Here is a 25,461-nt window from a genome sequence, read left to right on the forward strand (position 1 = left end):
AACTATAAACATGGAATATAAATTAAAATTTAAAGATGTTTGAAGTCACATATCTATGTACTATTTTTCATATTTATAAGTTGGCCCTCAGACTACATATATTTTCTACCATTTCTCGCTGGTGTATTCTGGGTTTCTCTGGCCACACAGTCTGAGAAAGTACTCAGATAAAAACTGTAACAAATGTCCTGACTCAGTATTCAAACAACAGAAAGAATTCCAGCCCAATAGGTTAAGGTTTTTACTTTTATGATTTAATACATTTTTTGGTAGAATTAATGGATTCTATAAAAGTTTTTCTGCCAGAAACGCCACCTAATATATGCTTCTCTTTCCTTTAATGACAGAATCTTGATTGTGCTCAGAGAGACAAAGTGCCAAAAACAACAAAATACTTAGGAATAAATTTAACCAAGGAGGGAAAAGATCTGAACAGTGAAAATGGTAAGATGTTGATAAAAAAGACTGAAGAAACAAATAAGTGAAAAGACATCCTAAGCTCTTAGATGGAAAGAATATTAATATTGTCAAAATGTCCATACCAAACAAGATGATCTACAGATGCAATGCAATCCCTATCAAAATCCCAATAGCATTTTTCACAGAAAAAGAAGAAACTATACTAAAATTTGTATGGAACCACAAGATTCCAAATAGCCAGAGCAATCCTAACAAAGAATAAAGCTGGAAGCACCAAGCTTTCTGATTTCAAGCTATATTACAAATCTATAGTAATAAAAACAGCATGATACTAGCATAAAAATAAATAAAATAAATTTAACCCTTTGCACTCCGCTGTCCCCTCTCGGGGGACATCGGAATTCTAGCATATCACTCGGATGTCCCCTCTCAGGGGGGACATTGCAGTTTATTAGTGATTATGGGGAATTGAGTTAATTCAACGCACATTTCCGCCGCAAAGTAGCGTCGAGTAGCTGGTAGCCAATGTCCAAAATGGTTCGGAGTGCAAAGGGTTAAAAAAAAAACAGGCACACAGACTATTGTAAGAGAGTACAGAGCCCAGATATCAATCACACATATTTAAGCAAATTCTGTAGTAAATACTAGTTAGATGGTAAACTTGAAAGCAGGGACATTGTCCTCTTTCACTCTACATGAATGATCAGCACATAAAAAGTGCTAACTAAATGAACATGTCCAACATGATTATTTCAGTGTATGGTATACATTTACAAAGTCAGAAACTATTTACAAGATAACATTCATAAAGATACTATTGGATCTAAAACATCTATGCAGGTATGATTAATACTTAACCCAGTTAAAATCTGAATTGACCAAAAATGTACACATATCACTGAAAATAAATGAGTTTCATTAGATTTAGGTATGTTCTTTTCCTCTGGACCACCTTAACAGTTCAATTACAATACAAATCTAAGAATAGTTATTTTCACAACATAGAATGCGCTACGCACAGAACTACTGGGTGAGAGCAACGTAATCAAGGTACTGATTGGGTTGCTGCCCCATCCTATTTCCTAAGCACTCTAAAATGGGATTTGCAGCTAAGTATCTTACATTTATAAGTACAGAATATTTAAATACTAATGACAATTTAAAAAATAGAAATTTCAATGTTTAACTTTCAACTTCAAGTACAAAACATCAATAAATTTTCTAAAATAATTAAAAATTTTGTAGTCTTACACACTGCCATTATTTCACTAACCAAACTGTTTATGCAAGGAAACTAATGAAATATATGTATTATTTTGATTTTATGGGCTTTATAATATAAAAATTAAGGTAACATAAAAAACTAGAGTAAAATTTTACAAAACAAATTTTTAAGGATCTAAAGTGACTTATAATACAACTCAAATGAAACTATATACCATACCTGTAGTAGACTGCATTTTTTCATGCAGAGTAAGTATAAAAAATTACACAATTGCAACTTTATTTTCAAACTTGAATTATTTTAAGTATTTATGTTTTACAACTACAAAGTCTTAAAATTTAATTGTCAGTAGGGATCAAAATGTTTTTTCCTCCTCATTCAAATCTTGGCAGCCCTAACTCTCAAAGCTCAGAGATAAAAATTTGATTTAAAAGCCCACTAAGAACAAACTGCTTAATCAGAAATCTGGACTTCACAATTAAGAAATTTCATCACCCACAAAATATGGGGGGAAACTCATACAGCCAAAAACATAAAAATGCTCATTTTTATTTAATGCTTTGTGGATCAGAGCTAAGGAAAACAAAAGTAGACATTTTTCTTATTTTCCTAGTTACTGAGATCCCTAAACAGTAGCTTTAGAATAGCCTATTTTTATTATAAACACATATATTTTTACACACAGGTAACATTTTTTTTTTCTTCTTTACTCTGTGATATCCCAGTTGTAGTTTTATTCCAACTCATGGCATATTTCTAAAAATGTATAATTAGGTCACACAAAAACTGACAACATCTCACCATTTCAAAAAAGTTCTGGAACCTCAAGCAGAATAAAAAAAGAAAACAGAGGGAAGGCAGGAGTGGGTGGTTGGGTGGGAAGAGATCAACCAACAAACTTGTATGCATATATGCCTAACCCATGAACACAGACAATAGGGTGATGAAGACCTGGGGTGGGGGTGGGCTAGAAGGAGTCAATGGGACAAAAAGGAGGACATATGTAATACTTCCAATAAAGAAGATTTAAAAAAACAACAACAAATGAACAAAACAAAACAAAGCCTAAGGGAATTAAACATAATAAGATTGCTGAAACCTAAAAGGTTTTACTAACAGGGGAAAGCCTTAAGTGTGTACGTGTGTGTGTGTGTGTGTGTGTGTGTGTGTGTGTGTGTGTGTGGCGGGGGGGGGGGGGGGGTGGGCTGTTGACATATTATTTTAAGACTTACAAACTTCTCAAAAATATGATAGAAGTCTGAAGATGTGGAATAACATTTCTAAAGTGTTATAAAAAAAATCACTCACAATAAAGACTCAAGAAGATCTCAAACTCAATGGTAATAAATGAATGCCAATACCAAGACGGCACAATGTTAGAATCATGAGACAAGGATTTCAAAACAGCCATCATAAAAATGCATGAGTCATTACAAACACATCTGAAATAAATAAATAAATTGAAAGTCTCAACAAAGATACAGAGAATAATAAAGAGATTCAAAGGAACTCTGAAAACTGAAAAATACTGTAACTAAAAATTTTAAAAACCACTCACATGGTAACAGCAGAAGCGGGAAGACAAGTGGAAATAATCTGTTAACTACAAGATGAAACAGAAATCAGCCAATCTAAACAACAAAGAGCAATATACTAAAAATGAAACAAGCAAACATTTGTACAAATATAGAATAATATCTTATATCTGAGTCATTAGAGACCCAGGAGGAAAACAAAAAGATAGGGTTAAAAAGTTTCTAGTGTTAAAAAAAGGAAAATAGACCTCTCAACCCCAAATTTTATATCCAGCAAAAATATGCTTCAAGAATTAAGGAGAAATCAAGGCATTCTCAAATGAAGGCCACTAAGAAAATTTGTCACCAGTAGACCTACACTAAAACAATGACAAAATGTTGACTAATGAGTTTGGTCGGCAAACTCATTAGTCAACAGAGCCAAATATCAACAGTACAATGATTGAAATTTCTTTTGAGAGCCAAATTTTTTAAACTTAAACTTTTTCTAATGCCACTTCTTCAAAATAGACTCGCCCAGGCCATGGTATTTTGTGGAAGAGCCACACTCAAGGAGCCAAAGAGCCACATGTGGCTCACGAGCCGCAGTTTGCCGACCATGGCTCTAAACAGAAAGGAAATGTAAAAAGTAAAAACTACAAATCAAAGATATAAAGATATTCCACATACATGGACTAGAAATTTCAATAGAGTTAAGATACTAATTCTCCCCAACTTGATATGCATTTTTAATGCAACCAATGAAAATTCCAGCAAGATTCTTTAGTAGATACAAACGTTATTCTAAAATTTCTATGGAAAGGCAAAGAAACTAGGAAAGTCAAGACAATTCTAAGATAGAATCAAGTAAGAGGAATCATTCTACTAATTTCAAGACTGATTATATTGCCACATTAATAAAATCTATATGTTATTGGTGGAGGACTGAAAAAATAAAACAGTGGAATACAGAACCCAAGAATAGCCCATAAAATATGACCAATGAATTTATGACAAAAGTAAAAAACAAAGTAAAAAAACTTGGTGCTTTGCCCTCACTGGTTTGGCTCATAGGATAGAGCGTCGGCCTGCGACTGAAAGGTCCCAGGTTTGATTCCAGTCAAGGGCATGTATCTTGGTAGCGAGCACATCCCCAATAGGAAGTGTGCAGGGGGCAGCTAATAGATGTTTCTGACTCTCTCTCTCCCTCTCCCTTCTTCTCTGTAAAAAATCAATAAAATATATTTAAATAAACAATAACTTGGTGCTTAAACAATTGGGTATCTACAAATATAAAAATGAACCTTGTCCTAAATCTCACACCTTATACAAAAATTAACTCAAAACAGATCAGATATTTAAGTGTAAAACAAACTATAAAATCTGTAAAAAAATAATATAGGGAAAAAACCTTCAGGACCTAGAGTTTGGTGAAGAATTCTTAAAACATGACACCAATACATGGGGGAAAAAATCCCATAAATTAGAATTCACCAAAATTAAAAACAGTTGATCTTCAAAAGACTGTTAAAAATAAAAGCAACACAATAGAATATTTGCAAACCCCATTAACTGACAGAGGCTCATACCAAGAATAAAGAACTCTCAAAATTCAACATTAAAAAAATAAAGGCCCAAACAGAAAATGTACCAAAAAAAGAGAAATATTTCACCAAAGAAGAAAAGATAACAAATAAACATATGAAAATATGTGCAACAACCATTAGCCATTAAGTAAATGCAAATTTAAAAGCTTAAAGAAACACACTCCAATGAGAACAGCTAAAATAAAATATTCATGAGAATGTGAAGAAAGTGGATCTTTCATAAACAGCTGATGGGAATAAAAAATGATAGTCACTCTGAAAAACAGTTGGGCTATTTCTTTTTTAAAAAGTAAACATAATCACATTTGACCCATAATCACACTCCTGGGCATTTATCCCACAGAAATGAAAATTTGTATCTGTGTAAAAACTCATAAGTGGTTGTTTATAGCAGCTTTAGTTGTAATAGTAAAAAACTGGAAATAACCAAATGGCCCTCAGTGGGTGAATAGTTGTACAAAAACTGTGGTATATAAATACCATAAAGTACAACTCAGTAAGTAATGCAGGTCACAAAGGCATTAAAGGGTTAAAATTATTTAAATGGACCTACATTTGATTGCACATTGTACTTTTTCAAAGATTAAATTGATTCCATAGTTAATTGTATGTAAAGGTAAGTACTTATAAGCTTAATTTCAATATATACATCTCTTCAGGCTACTTCATATAGTAAGATTTCATTTTTAATATACAAAACATTTGCAATACCAACCAAGCTATTATGCTCAATTAACACTTGACAAAGTAGGCAAGAGCATACAACAGAGTCAAGACAGTCTCTTCAATAAATGGTATTGGGAAAATTGGACAGATGAGTGCAAAAAAATGAAACTAGATCACCAATTTACACCATACACAAAAATAAACTCAAAATGGATAAAAGCCTTAAACATAAGATGGGAAACGATAAAAACCTTGGAAGAATCCATAGGCAGCAAAATATAGACATGTCGTGTAACAATATCTTTACTGACACATCTCCTAGGACAATGGAAACTAAGGAGAAAATGAACAAATGGAACTACATCAAAATAAAAAGCTTCTGCAACCGGAAAAGAAACCATTAACAAGAGCGTCCACTGCATGAAGAATATATTTGCCAATGTTACATCCAATAAGGCTTTAATCTCCAAAATTTATAGGGAACTCATACAACTTAAAAGATAAACAATCCAATCAAAATTGGGCAAAGGACCTAAATAGACACTTTCTGAAAGCAGACATACAGAAGGCCAAGAGACATATGAAAAAATGGTCAGTCACTAATCATCCAAGAGATGCAAACCAAAACAATGAAGTACCACCTCATACCTGCCAGAATGTTTATCATCAACAAATCAACAAATGACAAGTGTTGGCGAAGATGTGGAGAAAAAAAACGAACCCTGGTACACTGCTGGTGGGAATGCAGGCTGGTGCAATCACTGTGGAAAACAGTATAGTTTCCTCAAAAAATTAAAAATGAGCGCTGGCTGGTTTGGCTCAGTGTGTGGACTGAAGGATCCTGGGTTTGATTCAGATCAAGGGCACATGCCCGGGTTGTGGGCTCAATCGCCAGTAAGGGGCATGTAGGAGGCAGCCGATCAATGATTCTCTCTTATCATTGATGTTTCCATCTTTCTCTCCCTCTCCCTTCCTCTCTGAATCAATAAATATATTTTAAAAAGTTAAAAATAGAACTCCCATTTAACCCAGTAATCCCACTTCTAGGAATATATCTTAAGAAATCAGAAACACCAATCAGAAAGGATATATGCACCCCTACGTTCACAGCAGCACTATTTACCATAGCTAAAATTTGGAAACAGCCTAAGTGCCCATCAGCAGATGAATGGATTAAAAAAACAGTGGTCATCTACACAATGGAATACTACGCTGCTGTAAAAAATAATAATAATAATAAAAATAAAAATAAAAAAGGAACTCTTAGCACTTGCAGCAGCAGGGATGGACCTGGAGAGCATTATGCTAAGCAAAATAAGCCAGTCAGAGAAAGATAAATATCACATGATCACACTCATTTTGTGGAATATAATGAACAACATAAAGTGATGAACAAAAATAGATCCAGAGTCATAGAAGCATCGAACAGACCATCAAATCTCAGAAGAGAGAGGGGCAGGGTAAGAGATCAACCAAACCAAAGGACTTGTATGCATGCACAGGAACATAACAACAGACAGTAAGGAGCTGAGGGCATGTGCTGGGGGTGGGAGTGGCTGGGGAGAGGTCAATGGGAGGAAAAGGAGCCATATGTAATACTTTCAACAAGAATTTATTTTTTTTAAAAAAAGGTGTTAAAATTATTTAAATGGAACTAGATTTGATTGCACATTGTACTTTTTCAAAGGTTAAATTAATTCCATAGTTAACTGTATGTAAAGGTAAATACTTATAAGCTTAATTTCAAGAAATACATCCCTTCAGGCTACTTCACATAGTAAAATTTCATTTTTAATATACAAACATTTGCAATACTAACCAAACAAAAGTAAAATGAACTTGAGTCCATTTAAAGTGAATGAAACATATTCCTAAAAAATAAAGTTAGATACTGTTTGAGATGTTTCAATGCTAGTAAAAGAATACACAAATGCACACATCCCCCAAGCGCCAATATTTTAATACACAATATTAACTAATATGTAAAAAGTGCTTTCATGATCTGTTATCAACTAAAATAAAAAAATTCATCATATAAAGTTCAAAAATGTGTTCTTTGACTTCTAACCTCTGCTCTTCTTTAGCATTACCTGTGAAGGAGAGAAAAATATGAAGATTCATATTATACCTATAGCAAATAAAACATAATCCTCAACAAAAAATTAAATATTCCTATGTTTATAATATGGAAGACTCTGAATGTATAAAACCCAATACAGAAGATGATAAGGGAATCTTTTTGCCTTATAAATGGTCTGAGACTTCTACTTCTCTCAAATAATGTAAAACGTGTAGATTCTCAAAATCTGGTTTTATAGTCAGTTCTAGATGTTAATTTCTTCAATTGTAAGCTAAAAGTGTCCATATTAATGGTTCCCAACATTTGTAGACAATTTAGTAATCGTAAGAGTTACAGAATGTTCTAAACTTCTAAAATCTTATTTATAAACTGAGCATTTAACAACCATAAAACAATACAAACCCATTGCAGCACCATATTTCCTACATTTGTTCTGGAATTATATCAATTTAAAGACCAAGACTACTCATCTAATGCTGAAAAGCTTGCTAGATAGACAATTTTCAAAATATAATAGTCCATGACAGAAATAAAATAACAGGTCTTTAATCTTAAAAGATGAGAAGCATTAGACCAGAATATATCCAAAATATTTTTAAAGAACTTACCTACTTTTAGGTTAAGCATACCTATTATTTGTTAATAAAAACAAACCCTAAATTTAAAATACATACATACATTCTTCAAGCTCGTAAACACTGATTCACCTACAGAAAAACTGACTTCAATAGTCTAGAATCTTGTTAAAATGTTTATAATTTTAAGAAAATTTGAAACCCCTAAAAAAAATTTCCAAGGTATGAACATTTCTAGGCTTGCACACATGCCACCAAATAGGTCTGTATCCTAAGTTAGTATTTCTCTGTTTGATGTATGGATACTACAAAAGTACTATGTATTTAAATGAATTTACAAAATGCTGAGTATATTATGTATTCACATTTCCAAAATGCTAAGTTAAACAGAGTTCAGCAAGTTTCTTTACTGCTATATTTCCCATAACCTTTTATAACTTTACATAACTATCTATACTAATAAAAGGGTAATATGCTAATAAGACCAGGAGACCTTCTGAACAAAGCCATGTTGGTGGGGCCAAGGCAGAGGTGGATAGGGATGATCAGGCCAGGAGGGGAGAAGTTGGGGATGAGCAGGCTGGTGGGGGGTAGGGAGGGAAAAAGAGGAGACAGCTAGGGGCAATCAGGCTGGCAAGGGGGGGCAGATGGGGGTGAGAAGGCTGGGGGGGGGGGGCAGTTGGGGCAAGCAGACAAGCAGGCAAAGTGGTTAGGGGCGATCAGGCATGAAGGCAGGTGAGAGGTTAGGAGCCAGCGATCCCCCAAGAGGTTCCCAGACTAGAGAGGGTGCAGGACTCCCCCACCCCCTCCCCAATGCACGAATTTCATGCTCTGGGCCTCTAATAGTTATATAAAGATATTAACATTGTGCAAAGATGAACAAAAAGTACATGGACCTCTCTATTATTTATGCACTTTCTGTGAGTCAGTTTATAATTATTTCAAAACAAAAGTATACAAAGACATACAGTGTCAAAAGTAAGTCTCTTTCCCACATTTATAATTATTTCAAAACAAAAGTATACAAAGACATACAGTGTCAAAAGTAAGTCTCTTTCCCACATCGCTCCCATTCAACCATGGTTGCCAATTTCTTGCATATTCTTATAGTAACAGATTCTATATACATAATATTATAACATTGTGACTATTCAAGGAGGTATAGTATGTTATCTAAATGTATCTTGACACCAGAAGCTTTTCATGGTGGGGTATCTACTAACATCAAGTGGAAATGATCTTAGGAATATACTTGGAAAAAACTCTGCCCTAGGCCTCCTACTCTCACATTATATGGAACTACCAGTAAGAAGCAATCTCTCTGTTTTTATAATTTGAGTCATAAGTCACGCAAAATAGTTAGAAAAACAAATAGGCAATTAGAAAAGCAAAATGATCAAGAAGAAAAGTTTGATAAATTTCAAGGTGATAACCTTCTCAACTATCTATAGCCCACTAAAAATCCTACATATTACAGCCAAATATTAATTTTCCCATAAACAGTAATAAATCAGTGGCCATGAATCTTTACATCAGCGATCCAAAGAGAGAAAGAGAATCTGACTCCTTAATTAAGTCCATTAACATGAAAAGCTAAGTGTCAACTGAGTAGACACAGCTGAATAAAAAAATCTAAATCAAGCAGAGGTGATGAACCAAGTGGTACTTTTAAAATCAATTCTCGTTCAAGAAAAAAAAAAAAAAAAACTCATGTCTGGCTAACGTGGCTCAGGGGTTGAGTGTGGACTTATGAACCAGAAGGTCATGGTTCCATTCCTGATCAGGACACATGCCCGGGCTGTGGGCTTGATCCCCAGTGTGGGGTGTGCAAGAGACAGCTGATCAATGATTCTCTCTCATCATTGATGTTTCTATCTCTCTCTCCCTCTTCCTTCTTAAAATCAGTAAAAATATATTTTAAAAAAAATAAATAAATCAGGCCTTACCTTTGCTGCAGCCAGTACATGCTGGTCTTTAATGATTCCACACTTATTCTTACAAGCATCTGTCCTGGACTCTTCTGCCAGTCGACGAATAAACAGTAAACAGTTCAGATGCACCTTTAAAAGAGAAAATTCAAAAGTATTTTTAAAAATTGATGTTCCAAAATAAGGGCTTTTAAAAATAAAAGATAACAAAATGTAATGTTGTACTAATTTAGTATTATGATTAAATAAATTATTTTTTAAAGTAACAGAATCTATTTTAATATAGGTCTATCTTAGATTCCATACAAATGAGACAGTTATTGAAAAAGACCGTGTAAGGCTAACCAAAGGCTACAGACAACAGCATTATTGTAAAGAACCCTTAGATCACAATTTATGTAGAACTTTATTAAGCAACAAATATTCCTGCTTCTGATTCCAAATAACTTATGTATTTAAAATTTTCCCAAAATACATTAAATACATAAATTTTGGGAAAATTTAAATCAAGACAACATATTTAAGGCTAATCATCTTTCAATCTATAACCCAAGGCTAAAGATTTTTTTAATCAGGTATTTGAAAGACCTATTCAAAATAAGGTAATAATTGAAATTCTGAAGAGTTACTGAGTTGAAGAGTATATATACAAAGGTCATTACTTATTATCTAACAATATCAAAATAATCATATCTACTATTAGTAATCTTTAAGTCACCTTTTAAGAAATAATTTAAAATAGATAATAAGCAGACAGAACAAAATTCAAAACTCCACAAGGATTGTAGTTATGTAAGTTGTTAGTATTGTGGAAAGCTGGATAAAAGATACATAAGTAATTTCTACTATTTTGCCACTTCTTGTGAATCTAGATTGCAAAATAAAAAATATAAAACAAGAGTCTACAAAAGGGTAGACTGTCAAAAATAAGTCTCTTTTCCATGCAGTCCCATATTAATTGTAAACTTACAATATTCAAGGTGTTACATTAAACATTAGGAATAAAATATTCCCAAACTTCCCAGGCCAATGGCAGAACCAAGCCTATAAAGAAATCAAGTAGATGCCAGAGTAAAATAGAGTTAATCCTTTCTAGGGAGATTCAGAAAGGCTTCACTGAGGAAGTGGTATGTGAACTGGGTTTTGAAAGAACTGGAGTGTGCTGAGTGGAGTGAGGACATCTTCAGGCAGAAGAAATACCATATACAAAACAACAGAAAAGTAGATTAGTTTTGTGTTAAAGATAATGGGAGACACAAAAAGAGATAGGTATAGTTCCTTCCCCTGAAGAAAGCTGCATACACAGTAGGAGTCAAAACTGATATATAAAATTCCTAGTGAACAGTGTCAAATTACCAATAGCTAAACCGTATGATGTACACCTTCTCTGCTATCAAAATTCAGGGGGGGGAAAGGTCATAGCAAGCTGCCTTAACTGTAGAAAGGTTTATGGATGATGTGGGACATCTGCTGGGTAAGATTATGAAGTGTCAATGGCAAGCAGGAAACCCTAAGCAAAGAAAGCAGGGTGATGCATGGCACACACGCAGAATGAAGGAGAGCAAGCAAAAGCCAAAGAACAGCATCGGACCTAGGAAGAGATAGTGGCCGAAAGAAACTCATTTCCCCTTCCTCTGAGAATGCTCGGAATTTCAGCTCACCTTCTCTCCTGCTGGATCCCACCTGCTGTCCATGAGTCACTTTGGGGCAGACAGTGTGAATGGAAGAGGAAGCTGATTACTGAGAAATTTTTGCCAACCTATCTAACAGTCTCCTAGATAGACTTGAGCAGGTATATTTCTTCCCCACCCACTTGGGACCCCAGGACCAATGAAAACTGCAGGAAAAAAAATGACCTAAAAATGGCTTGTAAATCAATTTCACTTTAACCCAAGGCACCTGTGCCACCTTTATCATCACCACTGGTGGGGAAAGGGGGGTGATGGTTACAAAACAGAATAGATATTGTCTTTTCTTATGGGATCTAAGACAGGAACAAAAATAAAGGAGGATAGGAGGTGTTAAATGGGCTATTTTTTCCAGCCAGAAACAAAAATGTTTGTTTTGGCCCTGACGGGTTTGGCTCAGTCGGGAGAACATCCCAGGTTCGATTCTGGTCAAGGGCATGTGCCTTGGTTGCGGGCACTTCCCCAGTAGGAGGTGTGCAAGAGGCAGCTGATCCATGTTTCTCATCGATGTTTCTAACTCTATCCCTCTCCTTTCCTCTCTGTAATAAAATTTTAAAAAAATCAATAAAATATTTTTAAATGTTTATTTTGGCTTCAGAGACCAAATAAAGGAAAAATGAAGACAATTCTATAATGTCCTTGTTAGCCACAATTCTTGACCTTGATCTTCTGAAAATTAGGTACCCACTTATAATGTCTCCTTCACTCAAAGGGCTCTTGTAACAAACCTTAGGCGTAAATCTTAGGGGGTAACAGTGTTCATGCTGCCAGAGGGGTGCATGTTCCAGGCACTGTACATGAAAACTCCGAATTTATTTCACAGCGGCTTGGTGGTGGCTATTGGCTAGCTTAAGCATGATGCTACAGGCATTATGAGTCAGAGAGAGGTTTGGCTTGGAAACTGAATTAACAGGCGTTCGTGTCTGTCCAGGAAAACGAATTCGCAGCTGAGAGCAAACTACTTACAAATTACCTTTCTGAATCGGGGTTCTATAGTAAGCAAGCTAAAGCGGAGAAAACAAGGCAATATATTCGGTTAACGAGGTAAAAAAGCATGTCAGTAATGCCTTTTACAATAGTTAAAATTAAAAAATGGCCGAAACCGGTTTGGCTCAGTGGATAGAGCTTCAACCGGTGGACTGAAAGGTCCCAGGTTCGATTCCGGTCAAGGACATGTACCTTAGTTGCGGGCACACCCCCAGCAGGGGGTGTGCAGGAGGCAGCTGGTCCATGTTTCTCTATCATCGATGTTTCTAGCTCTCTATCTCTCTCCCTTCCTCTCTGTAAAAAAAAAAATATATTTTTTTAATGACCCGGCCCGAATTCCAAAATCTACTCATAAACGGCAGTATCTTTCTTCCTTTGGCAAGTACACTCCACTCAGTTCCATAGTGTGCTCCTGAACAGAGATATGGAAAAGCGATAAGCAGGAACTTAACGCCATTTGAGTTTTCTCCTTACGTTGATAGCCTTCTAGAATAAAAAAATAAAAGTAAAAAAATAAATAAAGGCACCGATAGCTCCATCTCAGTGGCCTCCAAGCGCCAGGATCCGAGCAAACCCCTGTGGTCTGGGCGGGGCGCGCCCTAAACACGGGCCCGGAAGAACGAGATGGTCCGAGGACCCAAAATAAAAGATGGGGGGGGGGGGGGAGGGGGCTGACTTCCCCGACCTGCCCCGGCCCCGCCGCAGGCCCCCACAGGCAGAGGACTCACCAGCAAGTCGCACCTGGTCCCCAGATGAAGGTGAGGCTTCCGCCGCTTGAAGACGCGCCGCAGAAAGCCGCGGGGAGCCTTGCGCTTGACCCGCTTCCTCTGAGAGAGCGTGGCCGCCACCGCCATGCCGCCCCGCCAGGCACCCGGCGCCGCGCAGGAGCAGCCGGCCGCGGGCAGAGCGGACACAGGCCCGCCGATGAGAGCTCCCTCCGGCCGCGATCCCGGCCCGAGCGTTTGAATCCGCCGCCGAAAAAGCGCGCCCGGCGCCCGGCAGTGACGTCACCCGCTAGCCCCGCCCCCGGGGCCGCCTGAAGTTGATGGATCGCTGTCCTTAAAGGGCCCACGCCTCCTGGAACGGCCCAATGTCCTACACCGATGCTGAGGCGTCATTTCTCCCAGGTTTCATAGAGATGTCGGAAAACTGGAACGTATGGGTGTGCCAGGGCAGCCACGCCTGCTCTCCAAGCTCCCACTCTATATACTGAGCCCAAAGTGATGACTTAAAAAGTAGGTGAGTTGAAAGAAGTGTGTGATGTTGTATCAGGATTCCTGAAGAACCAGTGTCTTCCTGGCAAGGCATGGTTTTCGGATAGTAACAGCTAACCCTTTACACTTTTACAGAATTCCATTGGACTCTTCCCTGAAGTCTTTTCGTGAGTCTGTTCTTTATAAATGAGACGCCCTTTCATTTTAAGGCCCTGTGCTGCTGAACCTTGAAATGACTTCAGGTGTACTTTAAATATACTACTACCTCTTTGAAAACTTGGCTACTTGTTCAAGCCATTAACTTTTCTCTTATCTAAGCTATTGCATAGATAGTTCTCAAACTTCATGGCCCATCAAGGGAAGCAACCACCCCTGGGGATTCTCCTTCAAGAAGTCTTAAGGGGACTTGAGAATTTGCATTTCTAACCAGTACTCAGACCATGTTGGCATTGCTTAGTTTCAGGACTGGTCTGAGATCATTGCGATTTTCATTGCATCGCTAATCCTATGCCTCTAGTAATTATTCTGATTTCAATAACCACACAAACGAGCTTTCTCTCTAGCATTCCATTTCCAACACCTCCTCAGTGATCTTATTTTTCATCCCATTGAGAAGGCTAACCCCTATTTTGTAAAACTACTGTTTGGAAATTCTAAATTTCCAAATTCTAAAATAACAACAACAACAACAACTTTGCTTTCTAGCCTGCTTTAGCCTGCTTGAATAATGAGGAAGATAAACATAGCTGTCTGACCTTATAGGCCAGAGACTAGATACCCACATCTCTCAATGCCATGGCAGGTATATTTTTTAATTGGATAGAACTGTGTTGTTTTCAAGGCCATCAGTGAGATAACCATTAAGCACACATAGGGTTGGCTCTTTAATAAAAAAGGAAGTTTTGCTTGTAGCTCTGCTTAGAATTTGAATTCATTTTCCTCTGAACTCACTAGTGAATAAGATGTGACTCCAAACTCTCTGAGCAATTCCAGCTTTCTGTAACACCATGAGCCACTTACACCTGCAGTCATACACTAAGCCTTGCCATTACCAAACACCATGCCCTTCCATATTCTCAATCCAATCATCTCACTCTTCAGCCTCATCTCCAATCTTCTGAACTCTCTCCATTATCCAAATTGCAATAATTTGTGGATTCTGCCGAGACCGGTTTGGCTCAGTGGATAGAGCGTCGGCCTGCAGATTGAAAGGTCCCGGGTTCGATTCCGGTCAAGGGCATGTACCTTGGTTGCAGACACATCCCCATTAGGGGGTATGCAAGAGGCAGCTGATCGATGATTCTCTCTCAGCGATGTTTCTAACTCTCTATCCCTCTCTCTTCCTCTCTGTGAAAAATCAATAAAATATATTTTTTAAAAAAATAATAATTTGTGGATTCCATTGGGATCACTGTCCACTCTCTTTCGATCTCTACCACATCCTAACCCTTCTCTACTCCTTACCCTACCCTACCCCACCCCCCCAGTCTATTATGCACCATTCTAATATTCCCTTGCATTTATTCTCAGCTCTCTAGCTATTCTCTTACCATTCTCATACTCACCTTACAAATCCCAGCCCTGCTTAAATTGAAATATCAATCCTCCCTATGCTGTGTCTGTGCACTGATAGTGCCTTAAGAAAAACGGATAGGTCTGGATCTGGCCTCAATTTAAATTCATGACCACTCAAGTGGACTCTAAGTGCTGCGCATAATAAAGCATGTCCTACACATTACCTTATTTTTTAAAAGACTTACACCTTTATGTATTAAGGAGTTCCAGAGTATAATAAAACATTGGAAAATTTTTGTCACAACCTAAATTTTCAAAATGTTATCCTTTAAAAAAAATTGTCTTTAGTAATTTAAATTCCTTTGATTCAAAGGGTTAAAAATGACAAGGCCACTATTGGAAACCTAACTCCCAAAGCAAGAAAATTCCCAAATCCGAAATGCCTTAAGTGTGGACAGCCCTTACCTCCAAATCCAGGGCAAGTAAAGGAGTCTGAAAAAGAAGATCTGGACAGGAGTAGTATTGACACCAGAAGGATAAATACTTCCTTTTCTTTATCTCACATGTTCCTTCTGATGTAACTTTAGTCCTGATTTGCAGAGGTCAAAGTCCCTTTGATACTGCTGTTTATTTTGGAAAGACAAAAAAAAATTTGTTTAAGGAAAATTATTGAAGAATTCTCACCATTACCACTCCATCTCATGCTATTCTTAAGAGTTAGTGTACATAAGAAATAATTATCATTATATTAAGCTATTGAGAATTTTTGCCTTTTTTGTTGATGACATCTCAATATCTGATAAGGTAGTCTTTTAAATAGTGGTTCCTTTTTTTCCTAATTCATCCTAAAGAAATTTATTCTAAGTATAAAATACATTTTATGAATAGAGACTTTTAAATATTTTTTAAAATATCTAATGTATAAATTTGGGTATATGCATTCAGTTAATTGTTATGACCATATTAAAAATAACATGAAAAATAGCAATAGCCGAGAAGAAGGCCCATGGTATGCCAAGTGCAAAAAAAAAAAAAAATACCTATATACCAAAGTATATGTAATATGATCTGCAGAATATTAGAAAATATGCTTGCATACACACACACACACACACAACACTGGGAAAAATATACCAAAATCTGATCATGGTTTTTAGATATGGGATTGAAATTTTTGATTGTTTTAAATGTTGTTCAATTTTCTGTAAAAAACATACTTGAAAAAAGAAATGAGATATTTCATATTTTAGCTAATTAATATTGAATATAAATTAAAATGTTTACTGAGTAAATGACACTAAAATATTTCTCTAAGAAAATTATTTACACTAGAAAAAATTAAAATTAATTGACAGTATCTTTTGATGTTTGAAACAATCTTAAGAAAACATTTGATTTTGCTTTTCATAAATTATACTAATGTACACATATGGTATATGTTACTAGTTAATGTATTTCTGTGAATAAACATTTTAAAATCATTATACATGAAATGAATCATTTATAAGATTGTTACTGACTTGTGTCTTTGTGCTCATTAGCAAAACATGAGAACAAATGTTAACAATAATTAACACTAGGTAGAATCTCATAGTTTGCAAAGTAAGTTTTTGACTTATTGCTTTGTTAGACACTTAAAAATTATGTTGATTATAATAATGGTTAAATTAAAAATTTTAATCTGCCAGATGCAATACAGTTGCCAAAAAATTTTGTAATTTCAAAATACTTCTGTCATGAAGCCGTTCATCATTTGTGAGATACAGAATCTCACAAACTTTTGGAAACTGCACTATTTTCATTGATTTTGTGTGTGTGTGTGTTTCATCAGTCCCATGGGTTGTAAGACTAATTTTTTCAGAAGCTTTGAAAAATTTCACCTTACTTGTGTAGTCTCTTAATTCATATTTCAAAGGTTTAGCTCAGCTAAGTGCATCTCTTTTTAAACCTCTCCCCTTCACTGACTATCCTATTTTTAGATTTAATATGAAGTGGTTACAGGAACACAAATATATTTTCCAATGTTGATGAAAGATACTGAATTTAAAACAAATTTTTGTTATGAATGCCAGAAACCTTAGGCATTTTGATGTGTTTTCCAAGATAAAAAGATGGCTTTGAAATAGGAAATAGGAATCCAGAAGAAATAGATATTGTGAGGAAATATTAAGTGAAAATAAAAATTATAATTTGGGGTAAAAGCCTCACTGCTAACAATAATTCTTTCTGTAACATTTTATTATCAGTTTGTACACTGTAAAGAATAATTGCTGCTAGAACATTATTTGGAACAGATTAGGACAAAAAAGAGAAATGATGCAATTTACTTTTTTCTTTCATCTTCAGAATCATGTTATTTATTTTCATGTCTCCTTTTATGTCTTTCAATAAACTTTATTTTCCCTCTTTTAAACGTTATTGTTATTGTTGAGATTATTACAGATGCCCCATTTCCCCCTCCCTTTGCACCTCTACCCAGTTCCCAACCCCACTTACCTTGGCCTATCACCAAACCATTGTCTGTGTATATGGGTAAATTTTTACCCATTTGGTAATGGGCCCATATCAAATCATCAGGGATTTTTATTTTTAATTTAGTGACTCCAGGGAGTTTCCAAACGACACCATTTCCATGGATACCTTGTTTAAACGTCTATAAGAAAACTGAATGCTATCAATGGACTGTCAGGGAAAGAAGAAAAACTTACTTCTTGCCAAGTAAAACTTTTTATCTTCTATCCGAGAGCAATGACAATATTTGTACACGGGGAAATTTTTAATAAAATGGGGAATATTCCAATATAATTTATTATTTAGTAACTATTAATGGAAAGGAAGAAGGAAGGGAGAGGTAGGATATAGGAAAGGAAACACTGAACCTCTTTCTCCCCTCCATGTTTCCTAGTCTAGATCAGGCACAAAGCCTGGGAGAGAGACACTTTGTATTAGGTAAGAGTGTTAGGTTTTAATTATTTCTCCAGACAGAATTATAAACACGGAATAATTATGAGAGTAGACTAAACTTTTTTTTTTTTGCCAGATTATGCTTTGTTCTTTTTTTTTTTTTTTAATATATTTTATTGTTTTTTTTTGTTGTTGTTTTTTACAGAGAGGAATGGAGAGGGATAGAGAGCAAGAAACATCAATGAGAGAGAAACATTAATCAGCTGCCTCCTGCACACCTCCTACTGGGGATGTGCCCACAACCAAGGTATGTGCCCTTGACCACAATCGAACCTGGGACCCTTCAGTTAGCAGGTTGACATTCTATCCACTGAGCCAACAGGTTTCGGCTATGCTTTATGCTTGGTAGAATCATCTTTGTTCCTTCTTTTTATGTCCCCATGATAAACCAGACCACATTGACTGAGTGGCAGTCAGTGGATCTTGACGAAAGTCTAGGTCTTCCTCAAGACAATCCAGATCCTTTGTGGCAGTGATTGAATTCTTTTCGAATGATGACTGAGCTTCATCAAGATCATACTCAAGCATTACATTCATGAACCCCCTAACCTCAGAGGAGCTGAAGCTTGGCCGTACAGGTTATCTGTATTCTATTTGAGGGAAGAAAATTAGAAATATTCTATAGTTTCATATTTTATCAGGTATTTATTTAAAGTGTTAAAGAAATTTTAAAGAATAAAAAGGAATAAAAGATATAACTTCATACAAAAATAAAAATTCAAAAGAAAGCAGAATGAGCCAAAGTCAGAAGGTACAAATAGCAGCAATATATCCACAAATATGTGAGAAAATAAAAAAAAAATTAAAGGATAATTTAAATATTAGTATTCTGAAAATGCTTAAATATGAAAATAAAGCTAGAGAGAATTATTGATTTTTGGTTTTTGTGTTTTTTTATGTGAGCTCCATATATAAAATCAATAATGGACAATTTACTTGTATAACAAAAAGAAATATGTACTTTAAAAAGGTATCACCTACAAGAGTAACAAAAATCATAAATTTCCTGAAAATGAATCCAATAAATGAGGTACAACAACTTTTATGGAGAAAATAGTAAAACATTATTCAAAGGCATATAAAATTCTTAAAGAAATGCTGTAACATGTGTATATATAGCAATCATATGTAAGAAAAATATGACAGTTTCCCCAAAAATCAATCTATAAAGTAATGCAATTTCAATTCACAAGATTTTTGTGGGGCCTAACAGGCAGATCCAAACATTCATATGGAAAAATATAGGAACAGGAATAGAAAATAAGCATATAAAAATATGCTTAAAATCACAGGAATACAGATGCAAGTAGCATTGATTTACAATTTCAGAATCATCAGATGGACCCAAACTTTTAGGTCAGATCATATCAAATTTTTGTGAGATATAAGAAAAGATAGGTTATTTACTACATTCCTGGAGAGACTATAAAAAGTCAAAACAAGATGCATATGCTCTACTAAACTGGGTTTCTATCCTTGACAAACTTTCACATATATGCACAAAGAAGTATCAGCAAGAATGATCACTGAGCAGTCTTCGCAACAACAAAACTTTGAAAAAATAAAATTGCCTCCCAATAAATGGCTTACTTATGCAGTGGGAAAATATTATATAGCTGTTAAAATTGTTGGAATAAATCTACATGTATTAATGTGGCTAAATCTCAAAAACATAATTTTGAATAAAAATAGAAGCTGCAGAAACGCATGCAGTGTAGTGCTGCGTGAATAAACATATCAGTGTAGTATGGTAACACAGATTTAAAAATTATCAAATTCAAAACAGCAGCATAGTTTTACAAATATAATAAGCATATTAAGCCCACAGGAATGACACATACCAACTTCAGAGTAGTGGTTGCCTCTGGAAATGGAGGAAAATAAATCATAGGGCTCCAGCTATTTCCGTTTCTTAAAACCAGCAAAGAAGATATTCACAAAGTTTAAAACAATATGAAGAGCTACATTATCTCAGTGGTGAGAACATATTTTTGTATTTTAAAGTTACATAATTACATTTAAAATATATATTAAATGTAATATATAATGGTTAGGGTTAGAGATATATATAGAGAGAGAGCTATATGTACACAAATTTTTATTGCAGCATTGATTGGTGCAGGCACTGTGGAAAACAGTATGGAGTTTTCTCAAAAAATTAAAGATGGGACTCCCATTTGACCCAGTAATCCCACTTCCAGGAATATATCCTAAGAAATCAGAAACACTAATCAGAAAGGATATATGCACCCCTATGTTCATAGTGGCACAAAATTCACCATAGCTAAGATTTGGAAACAGCCTTAGTGCCCATCAAAAGATGAATGGATTAAAAAAAACTGTGGTACATCTACACATGGAATACTGTGCTGCTGTAAAAAAAGAAAGAACTCTTACCACTTGCAACAGCATGGATGGACCTGGAGAGCAATATGCTAAGCAAAATAAGCCAGTTGGAGAAAGATAAATATCACATGATCTCATTCATTTTGTAGAATATAATGAACAGCATAAAGTGATGAAAAAAATAGATCCAGAGTCATAGAAGCATCAAACAGACCATCAAAACTCAGAGGGCAGGCAGGGGAGGATGGAGGTAGGGGTAAGAGGTCAACCAAAGGACTTGTATGCATACATATAGTAATCATAGCCAATGGACACAGACACTAGTGGGTGAGGGCATGTGCTGGGGGCGAGCTGGGAGTGGCTGGAGAGAGGTCAATGGAGAAAAAGGAGACATATGTAATACTTTAAACACTAAAGAATTTTTAAAAATAGAATCAATGTCCAGAAGGTCTCCTGGAAGGTATCCGAGTCTAATTAGAATATTACCCTTTTATTAGTACAGATAGAGGCCTGGTGAATTGGTGGGGGCAGGTTGGTCTGCCCTGAAGGGGGTCCCGGATCAGGGAAACCCTTAGGGGGCAAAACCAGCCTGAGCAAGGAGCTGAGGGCCATTTGCTGGCCAAGCCCTCAGTGGAATGAGGATCCCCACTGGGGAAACATGGCCGGCCTGGGCAAAGGGCTGAAGGCCATTTGGGGGCGGTTTGCAGGCCGGCCAAACTCCGGTTTTGTCTAGAAGGACGTCCAGAAGATCTCCAGAAAGTCTCCCGGTCTAATTAGCATATTACTCTTATACCCATGCTACTAAAGACTAGTGCAAACCTATATGAACATATGTTCCATTAACTGCAATGATGGCCCTGATTTTGTACTCTTTCCATCAAAGTCAGAGCGTTCTGCCCACTCTTTGACTCTGTGTTTGATTACAAGACTTTCATTGGCCAATGGAATGTTATCAAGCATGACACAGTCGGGAAAAGTCCTTGTGCATTGGATTTGCTCTCTTGCTACTCTTGCTCCTTCACCAGAACCATGAGACCATGCCCAGGCTCACTTGTTGAGGAAATGTGAGGAACACCTGGAAGAACAGCTGTCATCACTATGCTGACCATCCTACACCAACCAGCCTCCTCAGAGCCTTCAGCCAAAAAGAGATAGATGTCTAAGAGAGTCCCACTGAGATCAGTCAAGATGAACCCAGATCAATTAAAAAAAAACACACACACACAAACAAATCGTTGCCCTAACCCAGTGATTGGCAAATTCATTAGTCAACAGAGCCAAATATCAACAGTACAACGATTGAAATTTCTTTAGAGAGCCAACTTTTTTAAACTTAAATTTCTTCTAATGCCACTTCTTCAAAATAGACTCACCCAGGCTGTGGTATTTTGTGGAAGAGCCACACTCAAGGGGCCAAAGAGCCGCATGTGGCTCACCAGCTGCAGTTTGCCGACCACTGCCCTAACCGGTTTGACTCAGTGGATAGAGCCTTGGCCTGCAAACAAAAGGTCCCAGGTTAGATTCTAGTCAAGGACATGCACCTTGGTTGCGGGCACATCCCCAGTAGGAGGTATGCAGGAGGCAGCTGATTAATGTTTCTCTCTCATCGATGTTTCTAACTCTCTTTCCCTCTCCCTTCCTCTCTGTAAAAAAAATCAATAAAATTTATATTTTTAAAATCTGTTTAGCCAATCATAGACTTGTGAGGCAAAAATTAATAGTTTCAAATCCTTTTACCAAAACAATGAATTACCAAGGAAAATTCCAATTGGAAAATAACTGACATGGAATGCTTACAATGTCATTCTCTAATCAAAGTTTTTTCCAATAATTTATCTTTTTGGTAAAAGAACTGAAACAGCATTCTTCAACACTACTTTCTCTTAAATGTATCTTTTCTAAATTGTCTCTAAAGTGAATTAAATTTGTATTCAGTACTCCAGTTACAATGAGTATCTAGAAATTTACATTTGCCAAGAGTTTAGAGTTAGAAAACCTCAGCTTCTATAAAAAGTAAATTTTTGTAAGAACCAATTGCTTCCACAATATAACATTTTAACAAGCTGTTAAGGAGAATTATTAACAAGATTCTAAATAAGTCTAAAAGCAGTTTCTTCACATTAAAATTGTAAATAAATTTTACAATTGTAGAATCATAAAATCAGAAGAATCTGCAAGAGATTGCTTGATTCTAACAGCTGGTATACAAGTTAAAATTTTAACTCAGCATTCATTTTTAAATATATTAATATTTGCATCTCTATTTATCTCTGCTTTCTATCTTAAAAAAAAAACAAAAAAAAACAACAACTATGCTATACAGAGTACAGTTGGGAGTTGTTGCCAAACTTTTGCAATGCAGGTACTTTCTTGGCAAACAAATAGCAGACATATTTTTCTGTTTAGGTAAATGTTAATAATCACAGCTGGTTTGGTAATTCAGTTATTCGGCAAAGACATTGTAAACTACTTGAAAAGAACCCATCTGGTTTGCAGTTGTAAAACTGAAACCAATTAAAACATTTAAACAGCATTTTGTTTTTCATTTTCATCTGTAAAAATATATTTTGCAAGTTCTAATTAGTGGTTGATTTTTTCCTATTGCTTTTATTATATGAATCTAACACTCAAATAATTTTTAAGTTCAACAAAACTATTCCTATAGTTGATATTATATTGGGACAGCAGATGAATTAAAAGATAAAGAATATAAATATACATGGATTGATACACATAGACACAATAATGTAGTACACAGAATTTCTATGTATCAAACCAAATAGAATAGGACAAGATGTCTACCAATCACAAGAATTGACTGCTTAGGTATAGGCTAAGAACCTGACAATTTAGTTAATGGATAATATCTACTTTTAAACAAGGAAGGAAGGAAGGGAGGGAGGGAGGGAGGGAGGGAGGGAGGAAGGGGGGGAGGGAGGGAGGGGGGAGGGAGGGGGGAGGGAGGGAGGAAGATACAGAACTCAAAGACTATAATAAGAAATATACTTATTTTTCCCACTCACTTTCCCTTTAATATTTATTCAGTGATAAGAGCTTTTCACTTTGACTCTGGAATAAAGTACAAGTAGCCCCGTGATTGTTCTTCTCACTTTCAGATAATAAAATGTACTATGATCTCTCTGGATTTGCTACTTAGAATGACCAGTCTCATGTAATAATCAAAAGTATTCAACTTCATTCAAAATTAGAGCTCTGCCCAGTTCCCCAGAGGGAGCTTGGAGGCCTGCTGTAAGTGAGAAACCAGTAAAGAGGGAGTGAGTACTCGTTTTGTATCTTTCTTACTCTTCCTATTGTGTCTTCACTCCTATGTCTCCATCTTACTAACTAGTTTTTGATGCCCCTCTCCAGAGAAAATATCAGAGGATATTTTAATTGATTGACATTGTTATACATTGTTTTTTATCTCTCAAGGGCTAGCAGGTGTTTAAATCTAATACTTTCCACCCACCCAGCATGGCTCAGTGGTTGAGCGTCCACCCAGGAACCAAGAGGTCACGGTTCAGTTTGATTCCCGGTCAGGGCATATGCCTCGGTTTGATCCCCAATGTGGGGCATGCAGGAGCCAGCCCATTGTTGATTCTCATCATTAATGTTTCTCTCTCTTTTTTCCTCTCCCTTCCTCTCTGAAATCAATACAAATATATATTTTTTAAAAATAAAGCTAATACTTTCCCTTCTGGGAAACTCTCATATTTGTTTGGAATGCCCTATTTTACCCTCCTCCCATTCAAGGTGTTCTCTTATCTGCAGTTCCCTTACATAGGACTAATGTACTCCATTTACATAGTTGCTTACTTCTCTGCCATAAGGAGTTTGATGATTCACCTTGAATTTTTGGGGGGGTTGTTTTCCCTCTCATGAATCTGCTTGTACAATATCTAATAAAGCATCTACACTGTCTCTCGCTCAACCACATAATATGTGTATTAAATGCTCAGGCATCCTTGACCCCATACATCTAGAACAGTGGGCCTGTATCAATGAGTGAGCCTCATTTCACTCCCACTGTAGCTATCCAGGCCCTTGTCCTATGACTACATTTTGCTATAACTCCCTAACTACAGTATTACTTAGCCTCTTTGAGTAATACTGTTACAAACCCTCCTACTTGACTTGAGATGAAAAGGGAGTAATTTTGTTCAAAAAATCCTCTTCATGAGTCTCCCCTCCCACCCTGCTCTTTTTATTATTTATATTTCCAATGAGAATAGGGGGGTGGGTTTAGAACCAAGAAGCTCATTTATAGACATTTTCTTTGAAAATTTTCATCTTGGTCTGGCATCTCATTTTACAATTTCATAACTTATTACATTCTAACATTCCAATTAAATTTTCACTTTAACATCTGGCCTTAATAATGGTTTTTGTTCATAATAATACCTAGCCAGAGCAAATATTTAAATACTATACAGATAACATACTCCCACCTTTAAATTAATAGTAAAATTATAAATATTTGACACTTGATATAAATTTTTTTTCTATAATCTCTATAATGTTACAGAATACATAAAAGGTGAAAGAAATAAAATGATTGGTTTCTCTTTGTAATTGCTATGCTATTGCTGGATTATTCCTAATTTGCTTTAGTTCTGGCCATATGGATTGGTCCAGGTATGTGCCTCCAGATGAACCAATCAGAGTTCTTCCTTGGGATTTTATGCTGGAGATAAAATTCTCTTTCCTCCCTAATTATGAACCTCAAATTTGA

General features: G+C 35.9%; 1 protein-coding gene and 1 long non-coding RNA gene across 2 annotated transcripts in view; both read right to left on the bottom strand.

Moving 5' to 3' along the window:
* Positions 1-7,371: 7,371 nt before the first annotated feature.
* On the bottom strand, positions 7,372-13,691 carry CENPW (centromere protein W). The gene is made up of 3 exons (XM_084889690.1): positions 13,419-13,691; positions 10,034-10,147; positions 7,372-7,522 (listed from the first exon to the last, which is right to left on the bottom strand). Exons 1-3 carry the CDS (start codon positions 13,542-13,544, stop codon positions 7,496-7,498), a joined length of 267 nt encoding a protein of 88 aa, XP_084745816.1. The 5' UTR covers positions 13,545-13,691; the 3' UTR covers positions 7,372-7,495.
* An 8,329-nt stretch (positions 13,692-22,020) lies between these two features.
* The window catches only part of LOC311625437, a 106,305-nt gene continuing 102,864 nt past the window's right edge, over positions 22,021-25,461 (bottom strand). Inside the window, exon 3 of the long non-coding RNA XR_014795506.1 lies at positions 22,021-22,224. This is a non-coding gene — a long non-coding RNA (uncharacterized lncRNA). The remainder of the gene's footprint in view (positions 22,225-25,461) is intronic.

Source organism: Pipistrellus hanaki (assembly GCF_964339955.1).
Source record: "Pipistrellus hanaki genome assembly, chromosome: 7".
Classification (NCBI taxonomy): domain Eukaryota; kingdom Metazoa; phylum Chordata; class Mammalia; order Chiroptera; family Vespertilionidae; genus Pipistrellus; species Pipistrellus hanaki.

What these genes read in the sequence shown, in the direction of transcription:
- CENPW (XM_084889690.1), bottom strand. Translation starts at nt 13,544, where the DNA reads ATGGCGGTGGCGGCCACGCTCTCTCAGAGGAAGCGGGTCAAGCGCAAG. An exon ending in GGACCAGGTGCGACTTGCTG is followed by an intron (nt 10,148 to 13,418) that starts GTGAGTCCTCTG and finishes TCTCTTTTAAAG; the next exon opens with GTGCATCTGAACTGTTTACT. An exon ending in ATGTACTGGCTGCAGCAAAG is followed by an intron (nt 7,523 to 10,033) that starts GTAAGGCCTGAT and finishes TCTCCTTCACAG; the next exon opens with GTAATGCTAAAGAAGAGCAG.